The sequence below is a fragment of the Chelonoidis abingdonii genome, chromosome 2 (assembly GCF_003597395.2).
Source record: "Chelonoidis abingdonii isolate Lonesome George chromosome 2, CheloAbing_2.0, whole genome shotgun sequence".
Taxonomy (NCBI): Eukaryota; Metazoa; Chordata; order Testudines; family Testudinidae; genus Chelonoidis; species Chelonoidis abingdonii.
In genome coordinates this window covers 225,705,273-225,726,953 of record NC_133770.1, presented here as the reverse complement: position 1 = coordinate 225,726,953, position 21,681 = coordinate 225,705,273, and the positions used below count along the sequence as shown (strand labels likewise).

General features: G+C 38.7%; 1 protein-coding gene across 3 annotated transcripts in view; it reads right to left on the bottom strand.

Moving 5' to 3' along the window:
• Nucleotides 1-21,681, bottom strand: part of SPIDR (scaffold protein involved in DNA repair) — a 373,383-nt gene that overhangs the window by 7,037 nt on the left and 344,665 nt on the right. For 2 of the 3 annotated variants that reach the window (XM_075063011.1, XM_032800081.2), the window contains 5 exons: nucleotides 15,283-15,370; nucleotides 12,622-12,765; nucleotides 12,460-12,519; nucleotides 8,445-8,655; nucleotides 7,195-7,347 (listed from right to left, as the gene is read on the bottom strand). In XM_075063011.1, coding sequence (XP_074919112.1) covers nucleotides 7,195-7,347; nucleotides 8,445-8,655; nucleotides 12,460-12,519; nucleotides 12,622-12,765; nucleotides 15,283-15,370 — 656 coding nt within the window. The remainder of the gene's footprint in view (nucleotides 1-7,194; nucleotides 7,348-8,444; nucleotides 8,656-12,459; nucleotides 12,520-12,621; nucleotides 12,766-15,282; nucleotides 15,371-21,681) is intronic. The other variant, XR_012655349.1, reaches the window with a different exon arrangement.

Here is a 21,681-nt window from a genome sequence, read left to right as displayed (position 1 = left end):
AGGGATTCTCTATATCCTAGTAAGGAGGAGAGGATGGAAGTTGGTAAAGTACAGGTAGGAAATGAAGAAAAATGAAAAAAGCGTCCCATTCAATTACATCACATAATGGCAGACAGCTAATAGTGACAAATTTTATAAATGCTTGTATACAAACGCTAGCTGTCAAAATACTCAGATGGGTGAAACTGAATGCTTGATATTAAATGAGAATATTGATATAATAGGCATCTTGGAAACTTGGTGGAACGATGATAATTAATGGGTAATGCCAAGGTACAAAGTATATAAGAATGACAGAGCAGGCCATGCTGGTGGGGGAGTGGCATCATACATGAAAGAAAGCAGAGTCAAATGTAGTAAAAATCTTAAATGCATCAAATTGTATGACAGAATCTCTATAGACAGAAATTCCATGCTTGAATAATAATATAGCAGTAGGAATATACCGCTGAGCATCTGATCAGGATGGTGATGGTGACTGTGAAATACTCTGAGAAATTAGAGAGGCTATAAAAATAGAAAACTCAATAATGGGGGATTTCAACTATCCTCATATTGATTGGGTACATGTTACCTTGAGATGGGAAGCAGAGATAAAGTTTCTTGACATTACAGATTACTGCTTCTTAGAGTAGCTAGTCCTGGAATTCAAAAGAGGAGAGGCAATTCTTGATTTAGTCCTCAGTGGAGCATGGGATATCTCATCCAAGGGGTGAATATAGCTGAACTGCTTGATAATAGTAACTATAGTTAAATTTAACATCCCTGTGGGTGAAGGGACACCACAGAAGCCATCACAGTAGCATTTAACTTCAGAAAGGGGAACTACACAAAAATGAGGAAGCTAGTTAAACAGAAATTAAAAGGTACAGTTACAAAAATGAAATGCCTGCAAGCTGCACGGAAACATTTTAAAAATGTGGCTCAAATAATAGTGGCTCAAATTAAACGTATACTCCAAATTACAAAACATAGTAAGAGGACCAACATAGTTGTTTAGCCATGGTGGCACTAAGTACAAGAAGTGGTCAGAGGCAAAAAGGCATCCTTGAAAACCTAGAAGTTAAATCCTACCAAGGAAAATAGAAAGGTGCATAAACACTGGCAAGTCAAGTGTAAAAGTATAAACTGGCAGGCCAAAAAAAGAATTTGAAGAGCAACTAGCCGAATACTCAAAAACTAATTGCAAAATAAAATTTAAGTACATCAGAAGCAAGATGCCTGCCAAACAATCAATGGGGCACTGGACGATTGGGGTGCTAAAGGAGCACTCAAGTAAGAAAAGGCATATTCTTTGCATAAATCTTCACTGTGGAGGATACGAGCGAGATTCCCACACTCGAGCCATTCTTTTTAGGTGACAAATATGAGGAACTGTCCCAGATTGAGTTGGAACAAATTGATAAATTAAACAGTAATAAATCACCAGGACCAGATGGTATTCATCCAAGAATTCTGAAGCATCACTCAACTATGAAATAGCAGAACTATGTGAACTATCATTTAAATCACCTTCTGTACCAGTTGACTGGTGGATAGCTAAAGTGATATCAATTTTTAAAAAAGACTCCAGAGGCAATCCTGGCAATTACAGGCTGGTAAGCCTAACTTCAGTACCACACAAATTGGTTAAAAGTATAGTAAAAAAAAGAATGATCAGACACATAGATGAACAAATTTGTTAAGAGTCAACATGGCTTTTGTAAAAGGAAATCATGCCTCACCAATCTATTAGAATTCTTTGAGGGTTCAACAAACATGTGGACAAGGGTGATCCAATAGATATAGTGTAGTTGGACTTTCAGAAAGCTTCTAGCAAACGGAGGCTAGGGACATCATCCCTGCCCATCCTGGCTAATAGAAGCTGGGAGTGGATGACAGGGTATGAATTACTCAGTGACTGCCTGTTGTGTTCATTCCCTCTGAAGCACCTGGCAGTGGCCACTGTCTGAAGACAAGATACTGGGTTATATGAACCACTAGTTTAACTTAGTAAAGGCATTCTTAGGTTCTCATTACTTCATTGTGACTTCATCTTTTCACTCTTTGCTGATAAATATCTGACAGCAGGCAATGGCTTTCCAATCATCAATAAAGTGGGCAAATGAAGAAAAAAATCTGACAATACAAATATGAATCCTTTATTTTAATGTCAGGGTGCATCAGAACTTCAAATACACTTCTACCCCAATATAATGCAACCCGATATAACACGAATTCAGATATAACGCAGTAAAGCAGTACTCCAGGGGTGGGGTGGGGGGCTGCGTGCTCTGGCAGATCAAACCAAGTTCGATATAACATGGTTTCACCTATAATGCAGTAAGATTTTGTGGCTCCCAAGGACAGCGTTATATCGGGGAAGAGGTGTACTTCAAAAAAGTATGTAAATCTCCATTTCTTTCATTTAAAACTAAAGCTCCAAACAGATTTATTTTTACCCTTTGGTGTTTCCATGGCAGAGAAGAATGATTGCTTCGTACTCTAGACCAGAAAATTTCATACTGATATTTAGGAAATGCTAGGTAATCAGAAAATAGAGGCTGCTTTTTTTTTTTAAAACAGCTGAATAGGTTGAATTCTATAAATAATGGAGTTACACTTGATTTACACTGATGTAACAGATTAACATCTGACCCATAAAATTAACTGTTTGATCAGGGAGAGAATGCTAGTTATATTCTGGATCATTATTAATGCACTCTCCACTAATGACAATATGGGAAGGCATTAAAGAGATTTAGATTAATGATAATATGCTGAGATGATCAGTTAGAATTATGAGTGCACCATTCTGTGTCTATAAACATTTCTGAATGTCATGATCTTGGAAAACTGCAAGTGACAAATTACATTAAATCAACCTGTAGCTGATATGGCAAAGGCACTGACTAGTAATTCCAGATCTTTTTGAGCAAAAGTCTCTCATTTTTACAATACATCCAATACAATAAAATCAAATCCCAGAAAGACAAGGAGGTGGCTGATAATAAATGTGTTGCCACATGGCTTTCCCATTATAAAAACATTACTGAAAGGAACAGGCACGAAAGAGAGGAAGATACACTGCATGCAATTAGGACAAACCAACAAAACTTTGATTTTCAGTTTCATGGAATTTGAAGAAATCCAAGAGCTGACATCAAGAAGACAATCATTGAATTCTGAAGCAGCATTTATGTGGCTTGAATGAATGGCTCAAAAGACCTGACAGTTAAGTATATAAGCAAAGAAAACACAGACTTCTGATAAGAAGTGAATTTCAAGGGCAGTGTACATTTGCTGAATGTAAGCAGAGACCCTCAGGTATGTATGACACAGCATGAAGTAAGTGGATAACTTTTTCATCCATTTTCTTTTGTTTTTGTGATGAAAATTAATTAAAATATTTATAATGCATGGGGGGGAGGGATGTGCAAGATGTATTTAATTAGAATTTGTTATTACAAGCTTTTTACACAACCTCCCACAGTATATTACTGCCTCTTTTCTGAATGGAGGAATGATAGTCATCCATTTTTTAAGTACATCTCTGCCCTCACTTCTTCCACCAGAACTTTTTTAAACTGTCCTTATTTTGGTAGACCAATTTCTTCCACCTCAGCCATCTGATTTATTTTCATCTTTTGTATAGTATTGCAGATACTTTATTTAGCACCAGCACTATGTAATCCAAGTAATTAGAGAGAAAAATGGATACAAATTTTATTGACTAGATTACCTGAAGTGTTGAAACTCACATTTACTTGAATGAAGAGGTGAACTCCCTAGTGAAACCATCAAAGATGATAGCAAAAGGTGAGTACCAACCCAAGTGAAAGCAGTGGCAGACACACTAATCAGGTGACAATCACATGAGGCTCACAGAATCTAAGCAGGGTTAAATGCTGTATAGAATTACCAAGTCCATAGTTTTTCCTCAACTTTAAGCAGTTTTAGACTCTGTCCCTGAGATCTCTCTTTTTAAGGACCCATCAGTAGTTGTAATTTGACTTTTAGACATGTCTTATATTTCTCTGGAGTGCTGCTGTCATCAGCATGAAGAGACTGAGAATGGCCTATCTGGGCTGCTCTGGAAAATTGGACACTGGTCACTAATGGGAATGAGAGCTGGTGGCTAAAAGAAGTGTGTTGACTGAAAGCTCCAAAATCAATAGGTGTGAAGTTTTCTTCAGGTTGTCACAGTGATTAATGAGTGGGTAGAATGTCTGGTCAATTGACAATATTTAGGAACAGGCAGGGTGGTGGTGATCATCATTCAAGCAGTTTATCAGTACATCTGGAAACATTGCATCTTGGAATGGGGCTTAAATATGAAGACATCAAGCATCAAAATCAGAATATCATATCTGAATCATTCACTGAAAAAAAAAAATACTGTTAACCAGTTAATCCTCCCACAAAGCACATGTGGTACAAACTACTAAAACTCTCTCATATGAACAGTTGGACCTAATACAAAATATAAATAATCTTATGCTGTTATCAAATACAAATGGAGAAGCTGCAAACATTTCAGGAAAGATACATCTCCTTTGTTAATCGTTTCACCAAATACATTTGTTACTACAAGAACAGCTGTGCTACACAATCTTCCACTAGAAAGATTCAAAGAGGAAGTAGCTAAAGAAACTACAAAGCAGTGAAAATCCATTTTAAACACTGTAAACTATTAGTTACTATGTGAAATACAAAGAGAGATTATCTACAGACAGAGAAAGCTCTGCCTATAATAGGAGAAGATATTTTACATTCTGCATTAGAACAAAAGCACCCAGGAGAATATTAATAAAATAACAGTTACCCTAAGTGAAAGTAACAGTAAAATCAAATGGGACGAACGCCAGAGGAAGTTCCATAAAACACATCTGCCCAGATCACCAGCAGCACAGCTCCCTCTCTAGTTTCTTCTTTAACCCTTCCTTCACAACTAAAGGAAGAGCAGGGACTGAGGGGTTTTTTGGTGTACCTTTAGCTTTAAAAATAGCTCTTCATTTTTACACTTATGTGTTTTAACTTGCACAGGAACATGAAGGTGGATTTTTTCTCCTGTAGATGTTGAAAGGTGTGCGGGGGGAGGTATCTTGCATTGATCCCACTCCATAAAGAGTGGTGCAGACTGACATGGAGAAGGAAGAGCTTCTCATACTTGCTCTGTTTAAATGTAACAGCAGATGAGTAAATATTCTTAGCATAAATTTTAGTGTTGCTGAAATAAAAAAGGAGTATTTCAAATATGTTGATTGAAATACCATTAATGTAGCTGCTAATATTGATCTGAGACATTAGAACTCACCAGGGCTCAGAATGAGTCCCGTACAGTTACAGTTGTTCTTCATTATGCAGTGCAAGAAATCAAGATTTTTCAATGCAATATACTCATAGTAGTGGTGGAGATTCTAGCCCCATAGGGCGTTATCACAACAACAGAACAGGTATTTTTGGTAACACCACCAGCTTTTAACTATATGGATCTGTGTCTGTAAGGATTCAGTACTACCTCTTGTCAATATTGCTAATATTCTAGAAATCACTTGAAGTGTGTTAGTAAGTATTTAATGGGTGCAAACTCCAGGGAAGGTAAAGAGTTGTCTAGGACATAAATAGGAATGATTAAAGTTGCGCGTCTTTCACAGAGGTCATGGAAGGAACAGATTCCATGACTTTCTGGGACCTCCATGACTTCTGAAATGGTAGATGCAGCTGATCCGAGGGCTGCCCAAGCAGCAAGGGCAGCCCAGAGCCAGCCAAACTGGCTGCTGCTTGGGCAACCCCAGGCAGGGTCAGCACTTCCATTTGGGCAACCTAAGCGGTCACCTAGGGCACCAGGATTTGGGAGGGCGGCAGACTGCTCCGGTGGACCTCCCGCAGGTGTTCCTGTGGACGGTCTGTTGGTCCCGCAGCTCCGGTGGACCTCCCGCAGGCGTTTCTGTGGACGGTCTGCTGGTCCCGCGGCTCCGGTGGAGCATCCGCAGGCACGCCTGCGGCAGGTCCACCGGAGCCGTGGGACCAACGGACCATCCTCAGAAACGCCTGCGGGAGGTCCACCAGAGCCACGGGACCGGGGAGCCGGCCCTGTGCCTAGGGTGCCAAAAACCCTGGCGCCGCTCCTGACCCCAGACAGCTGGTCCCAGAGCTGACCTGGGGCAGTGGTCTGGGAGCAGCAGCAGGGTCCCAGGCCACACCCCAGCAGCATCGTCGTGGCTCTGGGCCGCTCCGCCCCAGCAGCAGCAGTGGTGCACTGGAGCCTCACCACCCTGAGCAGCAGTAGTGTTGCCGGAGTGCCCCCAACACCTACAATTTAGTCAGAGGTATTTATAGTACAAGTCATGCACAGGTCAACAGTCACAGGCCCTGACTTTTTGTTTATTACCATGACTATCCATGATTTTTACTAAAAATACCCAGGACTAAATCGTAGCCTTAGGAATGATGGAATGAAATTAAGAAAGAATTTTATTTTTATTTTTTATCGAAAGTGTGAGTTACTAGGCTGTGAAGTAATCTCTGAAATGAAGCACCACAACTTGAAACCTTTAGAAGCAGATCAGACAAAGCATTAGAAAATACATTGTAGGGAATATTCCTGCCCTAGTAGTGGATGGACTAAATGATTAAACAAAGCAATGTCCAAAACCCAGCAGCACTGGTTGGGGAGCTAGTGTGGCCAAGTTGTGCTAAGAGCCCTCACTAGAACATTTAACTGCCCTGCTTCTGCTTATCACCAAGGGAAGGAGGCAGTGGAAGAACCAACCCTCTCGCACAAGTCCTTGCTTGCACACCTAATCTTTCCGTAGAAAAATAATTTTACTGCAGATAATGCTATACCCAATTGGTAAGATGGGAAAGTCTGGTGCAAACTGACATATGAAGTGAAAGAATGCAACATTTTACAGCAAAGATTTGTGTGTACATGCATGCACACACGCATGCACACTCAGGCATTGAATGGGAACACTGACCATGCAGAGCTCAGATGGGCAACAGTGTGCAGGAGAAAAGACTCTTCCACAGCAACAAGGTAATGAAAACCCAGGAAGAGATATAAACCTGACTGTCCTAATGACACACAGCAACTGCCACCAAGCCACCTCCTCTTCCCCCCCCTTTTTTCCCTTCAATACACTGTTTTATTCAATGGACCTAAATGCTTAAAATGAACATAAATAGTTAGCAAAAAAAGGCTCTACCAACCTCTTACGGTACAAATAGAATTGGCCTGTGTTGTAGAATCCAGTTCATCTAGTTTGACAGGGCTAGTTAGCTCACTAAAGTCAGCCTCGGCAGCCGTGTACAAAAGGGGCTTTTGTAACGAGAGAATGGTACGTTCAACACAAATAATCCTACCTGCCAACAAAGACATTTCAATTTACTATAGTAACAAGGAAAAAGGTGACCATATTGTCATGGTCAATAAAGACAATGCTTTCTGCCAGTTACTAACCAGATAGATGGATTATTTCAGGTTTCCTCCACAACAGCACATTTGTTTTTTTGAATGAAACACATATAACGCTCTTGGTAAGCTCAGTGCCTTCTGGGCAAAAAGATTTTGCTACATCAGATTTTTTAAAAAAGAGACATTCAAATTCAATTCAAACAGGATTGTAATTTATTCACTGGAAGCATGTGGTTTTTGTCTGTTGTTTAATCATATAAGTTTGTACTTCTCTCAGAGGTGTTTTTATTTGTTTAAATCTGTCCTAAGGCAAGGCACATGCAGTACTTTACTCTCCAAAGCAGGAACTGCCCAAACTTTTACTCACCTGCATTTACTCACATCTCATTTGCATAATATGGACCAGATTTCAACTCCTATGGGTAAATAAATTGTTCAATGGATTTGGTAACAGGACATGGAGTCTTTCATACGTAGGTCAGTGGCTCAAACCTAGGCTGGACTGATAGTGACAGAAAGTCACTAATATCTGACATCTTATGTGAAATCAATTTGGTGTTTTCACTCTATTTCCTGGTAGACAAATATGCACACCCTAATATTGTCACAACCACTGGCACTAAACTGGAATGCTAATTGGATGCCTTGGAAGAGAGGCCAAAGAATGAATGGGCATAGAAATGGAACTATCTTCCCATAGATGATCATATGGTCATTGAAGAGCTACATTGAAAAGGCAGTGTGGGGCAGCTTGCAATGCCTCTGGCTGCAGGGAAATAGAGGTGTCGGGTCTCTGGTTGTCCCCTACTCTTCTAGGGGAAGTAAATTCAGTTAACAATGTAAAAGAATGAAAAAAAATTACTGAAAACAAGTTACAATTCCCCCTTCCCCAGATACTGGGTCCCAGCTTGTAATGCTTCATCTTGATCTGAGTGTCCTAGAGTCTCAGAAGGTTGAATGTCTATAATAAAGATTTGAATGCCGATGGGTCACAGTTAATTTATTTTGGCTCCAATTGCCCCAGTACCATGAATAAACAGCTTACCATTTTTTTGCAAAGCATCCTTGAAGAAGATAACACAGTGGGACACATTGCCGAGTGCCTCCATAACTTTCTCACCAAGAACACATGATGAAGCAAAATATACAGGTACAGTCTTTGGAGTTCCACAGTTGTCTTTAGCCCCGCTCTGCAGTGCGAAGTCAGTCACAAATAACCAAAACTCCCTTTGACCCACAGAAACACTACATTTTACCTAGGATTTCAAAAAGAAAGGGCAAAAGATTTTTATTTAATTGTAATACAATTTGATTAAAACTAATAGCAGAACCGAAGACTAAAACAACTTCATCTCCTCATAACAAACAAAACTCACTTAGACTATGATGTTTAGAGTTTGGACAGCACAAGAAGTGAGGGTTAGGACAGGATTAGTTAACATGCGTTAACCCTTTCCCTGACACAGACGCAGATTAACATCTTTTATCTTAATTTAGCTGATTGACCTGAGTGGGGAGCCTGGGGTTACCTCAATCAGCTAGTGTTATAATACAGTTTGCTCCATCCACACTAGAGTTTTAAAATATTTAGTTAAAATGTGTTAGCTAGCAAAGTTTTAAAAATACACCTTTTATGCTAGTCTGGACAAGGCCCTATATGAGCTTTGTAGTTAAAAAAAAAAAGTCTCAAGGTGATGTTATTCCTGCATAAGCAAATTCAACAAATATTGTCATCAGACTCTGTCATATGCACCACTCCCTCGGTAACAGCTGCTATAGGTTACAAAATTGGATGTTTTTCTTATTGGTGAACAAATAGCATCTTTCAAAAATTTTGAAAAATACATATAAACTAAATTATTCTCAAAGTGTTTTGAAATAAATGAGGGAATCAACCCTGACTACATAAGTGTTCTGCCTGTTTAGGACAGGAAGAAACATATTCTGGTATTGCTAAAATAAGCAACATGAAAACAGATGATGTCACAGACAAAATACCTACACTTTATGTTCGACTTCATATCTGAAAACATAATTAACAGTAGCTCATTTAGTGTTTTAAAATGTTTCACATTACTTTGATGAAAAAACTAGACAGATGGATATTAAATTTATTAAAAGATCTACCAAGATCAGCTGTGCTAAAGTTTGGCAATTTGCATTTTCTTGTGTCTGTTTGCAAAGCTCTTGTATTTCTCTGTGTGTTCCCAATCCACCTTAAATGCTTCAGCATTTTATTTTATATCTACAATTAATGCGAAGAGAGCACTCAGGAGCAGCTCTATAATGATGAAGTAGTGTGTGTGCGCATGATAGAGAAAAGAGATTTTTAGGTAAATAAACTTATTTTAGATCCAAGTATTCAAGGAAATATAAACATTGTGTCACTTTTTTTCTAAACGATTTATGATTTGTTTTAAAACAATACTTCAGAGCTTAGATAATATAGTGATGGGTGCTACCAGAACATCACGTATCCTTTTAATTTTCAAGAATACATTACAATTTTTATTCAATCATATAGGTAGAAGATACTCTGCAAATACCAGAATCTTTATCATCTCAATTATTTATTGGAGTTTAACTCTAACTTCCTTCACCTCACCTCCCGCCCCAAGAGAATGTCTACATTTCTAAAAATAAAGATATATGAACTCTTAAAGCCATATTCATCTATTACAGGTTATGAGGCAACGAGAACCTCAGCTCTTGTTTCCAACAGCAAATTCAAACCTCTGAAAAAATCAGACCCTTTAAAACTAGCCATTGCTTCATATTAGTAGCTCCCAGAACAAATACGTTGATTGGAAATGGTAGTTGGCAGAATTCATAACTTAGATGCAACAATTTATTCTGATTCCTTAATACATGTTTTTATTGTACTTATCTCCAAGTTCCTTCTGCAACAGCTACATGCATCTGATCATCTTCCATATGTGCAGAGTTTTAAAACAGTCGTGAAAGACTGACTTTTACAGCTGTCACATGAGAGTTACCCCAGAGCTTTTAAAAGCTGGTCTTTAGAGGTACACAACAGAAGAGTCAGCCAAAAAGTAAAACAACAACTACAAGAGTAATAATCACAAGTCATTGTAAAATCATCATCTTTGTATGTGTGACAATTTGTTCTGAACAGAAAGGAAACAACAGACAAACAGCAGCAGGATTGAGTTATAAAAAAGGACAACTCCTCAAGCACAGATGGAATATATTTCCTCATTTTCCTTTTATACCACAGTACTTATTCTGAATAATAAATAAATAATAAAAGGCATATTTCCATTCCCCCTTCACCCAAATGAGGCACTGCAGAATACTGATCAAGTGGCTATTTGGACTGAACACTGCTGCTTTTTAAAGTACAATAATATAAATTAACTACAAAATGTACACAATTCATAGACAGTATTTTCCCAGTTCCGAATAACGAGTCTGAAGATGACATTAAAGCTGAATCAAGGTCACATTTTATTGCACAATAATCTTGCGTGTGAAGGACAACTCCTCTTGGCAAAGACTGAAGCAATCAACAAGTTGCTGCACATGACATTTTATTTCTGGAAGGATTAGCTGAGTGACACACAAACAACAGGTAAGTTACATCCCGAGAGCAGCTATCCAAAAGTGAAACATTTTTCATTACCTTTGTAGTATTTTTCCCAATAATTTATGAGTCCTTACCTTGTTAATCTACAGAAGTCTAGTGCATACAGTTAAATAGCAAATGATCACTTACACTACCACCTGGCTTATCAAACATTTTAACAACATGAAAGTGTATATAGAGGTCTTTCCTAGTAGGCACATGAAAATTCTTCAAAGCAATGTACATCCTAGCTTAGTCAATCTCTTTTCTAACTAAGTCACTAGAAACTCCTAGAACAGGATACTGCTACACAATATTGATTCAGATAGAGGCACATCTGAAATCAATGATCTCCTAATCAGCCAGTTACAAACACAATCTACTTTTCTGTGATTAAAACAATTTTTAGAGGAAAGTTTCTTTTTGTTGTTTGTTTGTTTGAAAATAGGGCAGGGAGACAAATCTGTGTATCTAATTCCCTTGTTGAAGCCCTCAGGATCTCATAATTTCACCTTGCTTTAAAACCCACACAAATGCCCATGCCATTTAGCTTGGGAAAATCATTGAGCAATAAAAGGCACTAATTTCTCAGGAGTCAATTGTGCTGCTTGCCTAAATATTAGATTATAACCCATGAGCCCTGGAAGCGAGAGCCTTTTGACCTGAAATTGAATTCAGGTCTATGTCATGGTGGTGCAGAGCACTTCCAGCTTCTTAGCTGGTCTTGTTAGAATTAAATCCCTTCAAATTTCCTTATCTTTGTCCATTAGTTTTGTTTGACACTATTTTTCTTGTCAAGAAATCCTCCATCTACTGCATATTCAGTAGTCTGCAGAAAATCAGTAATGCAAAATCCTTTTAACTACTGGTGCAGAGGGATGAGCATCACTTCAGAAAAAAAATCCAGAAATAGAAAATCCAATGTGCATGGCAGACAGATTTATCTAGGAGCTCCTGCTTTTTACAAGCAGACTAGAGAAGCCAAATTTTGCTCTTGGGTGCACCTGGATGACTCCCTTGAAGTGAGAGGGAACTGCCCAGTTGCACACAAGAACAGAATCACTCTCTCTATACATACACCCATCATCTGCCAAAGTCTGCACTCAGATGTACCACTGAATGAGGGCTTCTCAGATGCATCTGAGGGTAGAATTTAACTGTAAAGCAGATTCTCTTTTTGGTTGTCACTGCAGATCCCAACTGGTTTCAATGGAAGCTGCCTGGTCATATATAAGGTGAAAATCTGTCCCATGATAAACAGCACTTGATTTAGAAGAAATTAGTTTTCTAACAAACAGAAGTGAGTTCTTCTTGCTGCCCATTCACAGGATATCTTACCTACTGATAGATCCACTCAGACAGCTCTTAAAGAGCATCTGAAAAGTAAATGTTTTATCTAAACACAGCAAATATCTGCTTCTTTACATACATTACATTGATTTTAGTACATTTCATTACTAAAAAGTAAAATTACCTGCAGCCTTCGATATATAACTTGTGCCCAAAAGCTACAACGTTGATTAAAATCACCAACCTGCCACACAATTTAAAAGGGAACATTAGTCAAATATGATATTGTAAATCTATTAAATTAGTAGTACAAAATACCTGTTATAGCACTTTTAAAAACAGTTACCTGAAGAATTTCCTTTAGACTACGTATAGTTGGGGGCAGGTAGAAATTGGAAATCTGTCCTTCCTCACCTATATTGACATGTCTTGGATCAGGTTGAGCTGTAAGAATGTAACAGAAGCTGGGAGGAGGAAGGTTAGTTTTAATCTGTTGAAAATAAATAAAAGAAATATGGAACCTAATTAAAAGTATTTCAATATGACCAATAATGATAAGTAATAATACTTAGGACTTACATCACATTTTACATTTTCAAAGTGCTATCCAAATATTTAACTGATACTCACAACACCCCCGTGAAGTAGGAACCGGTGAAAATTTAATGTTTTCATCTCGCAAGTTAAATCAGTTTGTAAGTCATCCTTTTTCCTAATTTGACATTGATCCATAAAAATATCACACAGTTTTGCACAATGGACAATCACTATGACAGCTTTGTGACAGGGCAGTTCTGAGAGTTATGAATTCTATGATTTTCATGTTTTCAAAAAAATGTGCGACTTCTGAGACTTGGGGATTTTTTTGCATGTGGGTGGGTGACAGTAAACAGCTGAAGCAGCTTTACTGAGAACGCTGAAAGCTGCCAAGTTAAATCCTGGGCAACATAGAGAGAAAATGGAAAATGGCAGCAATTTAGTATTAATATGAACTTTTCTCTGTGTTAGGACCAGCCCTTATTTCCCTTAAACAGTTATGTGATGGAATAACCACACTAGAAATCCCCAAAGAGGCTTCAAACCAGAATCGCTTCTCAGGATGCAGGGTCAGCCCTATAGTTTTATTTTTATCTATCAGTTTGTATAATTCTACTCTGGGGATGTTGTTTAGGAGTTAATGAAACACGTAATATAATAAAGGAAACCTGGATTAATGAAAACAGCTGTTCAGCCATTAAGAAGAACTTCCACATAAGAAAAAAAATGTCAAAACAAAATGTTTCCTTTTGAATATATCAAAAAAGATAGCTTGGTGTATGTATGGCACAAGAGAAGTCTATTCCAGAGACCTCTTCATACAGTAACATTTTATTATTCATATTTTTAATTATATCTAAATGATTCTGCTTTCTAGGCACATTTATGTCAATAAGAAATGTATCAAAATTAAACAACAAACTGCCAAAATTGGCAGGAATAATAAACTTCATTCTGAAACCATTAGAATCCTAGTTTGTGAAATACACTTGAAGTGTATGGCAATGGAAAGTTTCCTCTCTATTGATTATTTATTTTTAATTATTATAATTACTATTATTAAAGTAAAAGAATTTAAAAACAAATGAAAGTTATAACCATATTACACAGTATTTAAGAGTGCTGCTCCATCCATAGATGCTCCCACTGTTGCCTACTTGTTGCAGCACATACATCAATTTTGTTGAGACTTGTGAAATACTTAGATTGCATGAGGGGTGAATCCAGGACAGACTGGTAGTTTTATTTAGAATTGGTCTTGCTTTTTCAGGTTAAGTCAGAATTTCAATGGTGTTATTTTAAAACAACAGGGTTTTAATTTTGTTCTCCAATGTAAACACCTTAGCAATGTAAAAAGTACATTGTAGCAAAGAGATTCATGGGATTTTTTCCCTAGAGTAACCAACAATGATCTCCTTTTCAATTTCCTTTGTGTTGGTCACTTTTTGCCCCCTGGGTAAGTTTCTTTATTCTTAAATTATGCACACCCAATGTAGGAGTCTGTATAGGACCTGGAACATTGTGGCCCTACTGTGGATGAGACCTCTAAGTTCTAATGTTATGCGCATAATTAAATAACACCAAACTTTTCTCCAACACCGAGAGTTATACAGGAATACTAGAACAGCACAGGTACCTGATTCTCAATGCTTAAAAACACCACCACATTTCAGAACTTTCCCATCAGATAATACTCCCAAACACCACACAATAGGCAACATTTCTTTTCTGAATACAATATCATTTAAGGGAAATTTACAGATAAAATCCCAGATTTGCAGTGCACATTATTATCACATTTTAGTTTGAAATTCACAGAAATGCTTACACTATTTTTTATAATACCAAGATTGTTTTAGTGCTCAGTTAAACCTCCAGATTATAATCTTCACGCAGGCTGAGTACCACAGTCAGAATCACTCCATCATGCAAAGGAAGTTAGAACAACCCTGATTTTGACCTGTAGAACAGCACTGTCCTTGCTGAGTTCTACCATTATATTTTCTGGTTTGCCTTCATAGCATCTGATCTAATTTGTATTTCCTGTACAAGGAGAGGACTACCAAACTAGTGACTAACAGTGTATCCCACCATGATGCGTACAGAGAGTTAATGATGAGGTAGTCACCACCTACAGTGGTGGATTATCCACTGGGCCAATGGGGCCTGTCCCCCGGGGCCCCTGCCAACTGTGAGGCCCTAGAAAAATGGGTACCCCCATGTTCTGGGGAGGTGAGGGGGAACCAGCCCCTACAAAACTGTAATCCGCCTCTGCGGATGAGATCAAGGTGCTGGTCTAGGGTATGGGGGTAGGCAGTTAATCTAGAATGAAGGGAGAAGCACAAGAGCATAGCTGTACGGCTAAAGGGACCGGGAGAATCTGACACCCCAAATAAATATGTGCATACTATACATACAAGAACTTTAAAATTTTGGATGAAGAAACACAGTTCAATAAAATATACCTTACCGTTTCACAGTCTTGACTTTGACCGGGAACTTTTAGAGGTACTAATGGAGGCCACAAACTGTCTATCAGACTGAAAAGTCCCAATGCCCTTAGGAAAAAAAATACAACCTGTTTCAATTGAATATGCTGTATTAAAAAGACATTTAATTTGAATCATCATTTGACTGTGAAAACAAATCTAAGTTATATTTGTTCATCAGATGTTGGGTTTTGTTTGGCCTAATTTAATCCCCATGATCTCTGCTGCAGAGAAAGAGAGGAAAAAAAGATAATTAATTGCTGAATATCAAAGTTTCATTTAATTCTTTGCCTATATAAAGATGCAATATGATTATTGTTAAACACTGACATGGTACAAGACACATATGAATCCAGTTCCTTATTCAAGAGTTTTCAATCTACAACATTTGCATTAAGCAGAGTAAAACTCAATTTGCCACTGAACTAAAAATGTTTTACTTTCTTGCTCTTCTCTGACCTCTCAGGTCTACTGGCCATAGAACCTTTCAAGAAAGCCAGAGTAGATGTGATATTCTAATGTAAAAAACAAACAGGATTTTGTTTTTATTTTATTTTTAAAATAACTCCAAGCCTCCATTATACATCATAAAAAAGCACAAATGAGCATAGTCCCACTTTATTTTTCCTTTGCAGTTCATCCTTTATCCATTTTTTTAAAACTAAGTACTCTATTTTGCATTTAGAAACCTACATACAAAATGGAGAGACACCCTGCATAAGTGGACTGGGATGAGACAAGTTTAGAGAAAGAGGAATAACAGATTGAGGAGAAATAAGGGTGGATGCAAATAAAAAAATAAATGAAAATAATACTTTGCTCTTCTTTAATGTCTTCCATTTAAGGATCTCGAAGTGGATTATCAGCATTCACAAAGCTGATTTTATAGTGCTTTGTACACCTTTGATATCCCTCCTACTATTGGCCGCATTTTTCAGATGGGAAAACCGTGGAATAGCAAAGTTGAGTACGTGTCTCTGGTACAGCCAGGAGGAGAATCTAAGGGCTTGTCTACACTCAGGAAAGTTAAGACAAATTGCAAATTTATAGAAGTGTAAAGTTAAAGCACATTAGTTACAGGTGCATCAAAGCCCTGTGTGGTCACTCTCATGTATAAGTAAAGTGGCCTTGATGTTTGTGGGAGGCAAAGTGGTCCCATGGCTAGTGCAGGGAGCTGCATTTGGGGATTAAGCTACAGGAACCAAGGCAACCTTACTTCTGTATAAGAGACTACATACGGAGGTTTAGTGCATGCACGGAAGGTCGAAAAGTGAGAATAGAATAGTTTACGCAGGCAGTAAACTGTAGAAGCTCAGCTGCGCAGATGACCCGTGCCCTGCCTCCAACACCCAAGCGATAATTCTGTCTCCTCCCAAAGGCTTTGCTGGTGCCTCACACAGGAGATGTGAAGTTTGCTCTTATTACTTACTTTTCACTGGGGAAGGGTAACTGACCTTCCTGTAAGGAAGCATACAGTGGGAAGCAGCCTATCTTGCTTGAACTAGAAGGACCTAATTGCATAGTAATTCACACTATTTGTTTACAAATCCATTCAGGGAAACAAAATTACTTAGCAACTGTCTAGCTACTAAATATCTTGGCCTCACACTTTCCTTTGATGTTATTAGTCAGACTAGTAATATGGGGTTTATAATACAAGGGGGATCTGCAAAGGTAGAAATCAAGTTGTGCTTCTCTCTCTACCAGGCTGGAAATTCTGTTTTGGAGCTGCTATTTGTGAATGCTAGGGGAGTACCAGTCAGTGCCCCTTCCAAAGGACCTGCTTCCCTGCCCACACGGAGTCCAGAAGGCATTGTATTTGCATATCTACACTCCAAACAGTCATGGACTTTGCATCCTAGGCAGTTGGGTAGAAGGGGTTGGAAACCACACAGGGACTATATCCTCATCTTTGGAAAATGCTTTCCCCTCACAATGAGTGAAATTAACCCTGCACAACAAGCTAGTACAAGGCTTATGCAACTCATGTCTCACTTGAGCCCAAATTTCAAGGATTGAGTAGTGCATAGGCTGTGTGTATGCAGGTTAGGGTGACCAGATGTCCCAATTTTATAGGGACAATTCTGATATTTGGGACTTTCTTATATAGGCTCCTATAACCCCCCACCCTCTTTCCTGATTTTTCACACTTGCTATCTGGTCACCCTAATGCAGGCCCTCTGAAAAAGGTTGTATTTCACCTGACATTGGTAGCACTCGCTATGGAACCACGCCAAAGTGTGGAACTCCAGCTGGCTCTGTGCTACAGTGAAGGGTCTAGGTTGACCCACAGTGAGTAAGGAATTTATCTCATTGTATGATAAGGAAGGAGAACTCCCTGCAAGTTTGCTCTGTGTTTATGCATGGTAGTGGAGGGGGGAATAATGGAACTATTTTTTGAACATTTTTGTGACAATGTTTTTGAATATTTTCATGACAAAAGAAACAGAAATAACAGGTACAAGGAAAAAAACATCATATTTTAAATAATGTTCTTCTTACTTAAAAGAGAAGGAATCTAATATATTACTCTGTATTCTTATTCTTCCTACAAAAAAGAGTTGAATCCCTTTTGTAAATTAAAAACAAACAAAAGCCCTCAACTAATGGAGTCATGACCAGCATCTCCATAACAAACTAAAATATATACGTGGAAAAAATCCTTCCATCCCACGCTGAATGCGGAAATATGTTGTTTACCGATAACCACAGTGTACAAGGAGGCAGGAAATAGTGGTCTTATGACATAGGACCCCTCTCCATGTCAAGTGCTCTTCCTTTCTCTTGTCCTGAATCTTTCCAGCTCTGCTTGAACCCCATACCAGTGGGAACTGTTCAGGTTTGTTTTTAGATCCATTATACTTGAAAATCATTATTTACAACTTGACTCTGAAAAGCTGATCATGCTGCTTCTTTTTCTGAAGATCCATAAACTCAAACTGTCCTGTCTGAACCCTCAGTTCTGGTTGAGGTTTTAATAATCCATATTATTAAACAAGTTGAACACATGGTTGACAGAATGAAAAAACAACAAAACAAACAAAACCACCACCTTCTGCATGTGCAGAAGTAACTCATGACCTATTTAATAAATCATCTTAAACCACTGAATGGAACAATTACTAGAAGATAGATGCTGATATGAACAATAACAGAGACAAGAAGCTGCCACCATCACTCCCACCCCCTTGGAGTAATGAATGCGCAGCCCTGCTCTGAGGCTGCTTTCGTTTATACGCCTAACCACCTCCCTCCCCAGTTTCACATTTCAGCAGTGTGATCAGGAAACACAAACCACCTTCTGTTTCTTACTTTTTGTCTTTTAGTGTGTATGTGTGTTTGATATTTGATAAAGAAGGTAGACATTATTAACATCTGTTTAACAGATGGGTGAGCTGAGACTTTGACTTTGTTGACACTACAGACATTTTTGATAAATTTCCCAACATCGTGAACACCAGCAACATTAGAAGCTCTAATATAGACAGGTGTTTAGCTGTAGACAACCTTCTGGCATGATGTCACCTAACCCTGCCAGGAGAAAGTTTAACTGATGCACTCAAAGCAGTTGACTATGTTTCTAGATTAGATCTATATTAGTTTTTCTGCAGCAAAATGCAATTTATAAATATTTTTACTTAAAAATCATTACACAGCAAATTCAGGAGAAAATGAGAAAGGATAAAGACCAAGACAGACAAAAGAAGAAAAGGACAAAGAAGAAAGAAGGGAGAGAATGGGTCTATGAATTAGTAACATGTAAGATGCTAGGTAATGTAGTGTAATGGTTGCAGAAGGGGTCAGGAAGCAGGAATTCTGGGTTCCATCCCTAGGTCTGCCATAGGCTTCCCAGGTGGATTTGAGCAAGTTATTTAAACCTCTATTTCTCAATAAACTCCACTGTAATGGGCATAATACAAACCTACATCATAGTGGTGTTGAAATTAATACCTTTAGAGTGTTTCAGGATCCCCAGATGAAAGGTGCAATAGAACTACATGTCCTAAATAATCACAGCTAGAAATGGAAAAGAAAGTCATATATGAAGAGGATATTCTTCTTTCATTTCCAACTAGAGAACTGCACATCTTGTGAGAAAACCTGATCTAATGAGATTTCCAGCCCTGTCTACAGGCCAAAGACATTAGGATATTTACTCAAAATGAATCTTCAATCTTTTGGGTACTAGATAACACAGTAGCAAATATCTGGCATACACACCATATTTCTTTTGGCTAAATCACCCTGTCAGTTTTCCAGGGAAAAGACCATCCATATCTTAGAACACATATTACATCAAACACGTTTGGTGGAGCACACTTAAGGAAACAGAATATGGTACCTGGATTTGGCAGCATCAGGCATACTGGAGAAGTGCAGCATAGAACATCTAAAGTCATGACTGCTGGAAAGTGCAGAGATTACACAATTCCTTGTAGGAACTGGCATCAGAACCACAACCCATCCATGGGACCTGCTGAGCTTCTGCATCTAGTTGCTCAGTAGGCTAATTATTGCTTAACTGAGCCTCTTGTAACAAGTAAAAGTCTTATTTCCGGCAATACAGACATACAGGCCCCGCAACCACCAGCCTACACTAGAGAGAAGCCAAACTGCTCTTAGAAAGCAATGGTCTTCCACTGTCTTTGAACTTTCTGCAACTACAAAACAAAAAATCTCGCTTCAATATTATAAAAATTGCAAGAAAAAAATTTACTTCACCTCTTTGCCCCCCCCCCCCCTTTAGTCTAAAAATATTACAGAGAGAGACATTTTTAAGAAACAGTCGGGTATTGTTTTTTCCTTGCATCAGGCAAATATTACAACACACACAAATGTTATTAAAGGAGTGTGTGGGGAGAGAAGCAATTACTCACCGCCCATGAAAGATTTCAATTTGTTCAACACTAAAAACAAATCCCCCTCTCGCTCCCCTAGCATAAATCTGAACAATCAAAAGACAAGGCAAGCCAAATGTAAATCTGTAATTGCCGGCCAGCACTGCTTCCTCAACTTCCCCTGTTACACATAGACATTGCAGAATGTATGATATGAAACAATATACACTCTTAGACTTCAGCTCTACACGTACATATGAGAGCCTGGGGGGAGGGGAAAGTCAAAACCTGGAACTAATAACTCGGTATTTCACTCAAATTGTACTTTTTCCCATTTTTGTTAACTTTAGCTAGTATAATTACATTCTTTATGGGACATTAGAAATTACATATACTGCATGGAATAATCTGGATAGTGCTAACCAAAAACCAAAATCCATATCACATCACTGAGAGACTGAAATGCTTTCTTATATAAGGTCATTTTGTACTCTTAGATATACATATAGGTGGTGGTGATAGATAATAAATATATCCTCACCAGTTTTATGAGCCACTGAAAACCTAAGCAATAATCAAAAGTTTGTTAAAGAAAAAAAGACACACCCATTTAGAAAATAAATTAGTTTTGAATAGCTATGCAGTTATTAAAAACAATAAAGAGTAAAAGTATCTTAAAACATTAAATTATTTAAGTTATGCTTTAAACTGAGGCACTCAACTTATAACCACAGCAATTACTAAATGGTTTCAAGGCCTTCAAAACCCCAGGGAAGTGGGTGGTTCCTTTAGATGGCATTCTTTTGGAGGAGGGAAAACCAAAAGGAAGGAAATTACTATTTCCTTGCTCTGTGGCCATTACATGTTTCCTGTTACCATCCAGCAGTTGAAGAACCCTCTTTTATGGCTGTTAGCAGTCATCAATGTTGTCCTGCATAACCATGTCTTTATAGAAAGCCAGCATGTGACACAGAGTATAAGAGAAAGTAATTCACAGAGCAAATGGTTGGAAGAAAACAGGGGCGGCTCCAGGCACCAGCATGCCAAGTGCGTGCTTGGGGCAGCAAGCCATGGGGGGTGCTCTGCTGGTCGCTGCAAGGGTGGCAGGCTGGCTGCCTTCGGCAGCTTGCTCGCGGAGAGTCCGCTGGTCCTGCGGCTTTGGCGGACCTCCCACAGGCATGCTGAAGCTGCGGGACCAGCGGACCCTCCGCAGGCAAGCCACCGAAGGCAGCCTGCCTGCCATGCTTGGGGCGGCAAAGTGCCTAGAGCCGCCCCTGTAAGAAAAGGTAAGGGAGAGAGACACACTGGATTTCAGGAGGGGCTAGGTGAAGTACTAAAACTAACACTTGTAACTAATTTACATAAAAAAGACCTCATGCAACAGGTGCCAACTACCCACGGGAAAAAAATTATGGGTGCTCAGCACCAACTGACATGCCTGTGGATCAGCTCCTACCTGTCTCCCCCACCCCTTCTGCCCGCCGATGGGCCCCACCCATCAGCTCCTCCCCCTCCCTCTCAGCACCTTCTGCCAGTCGCAAT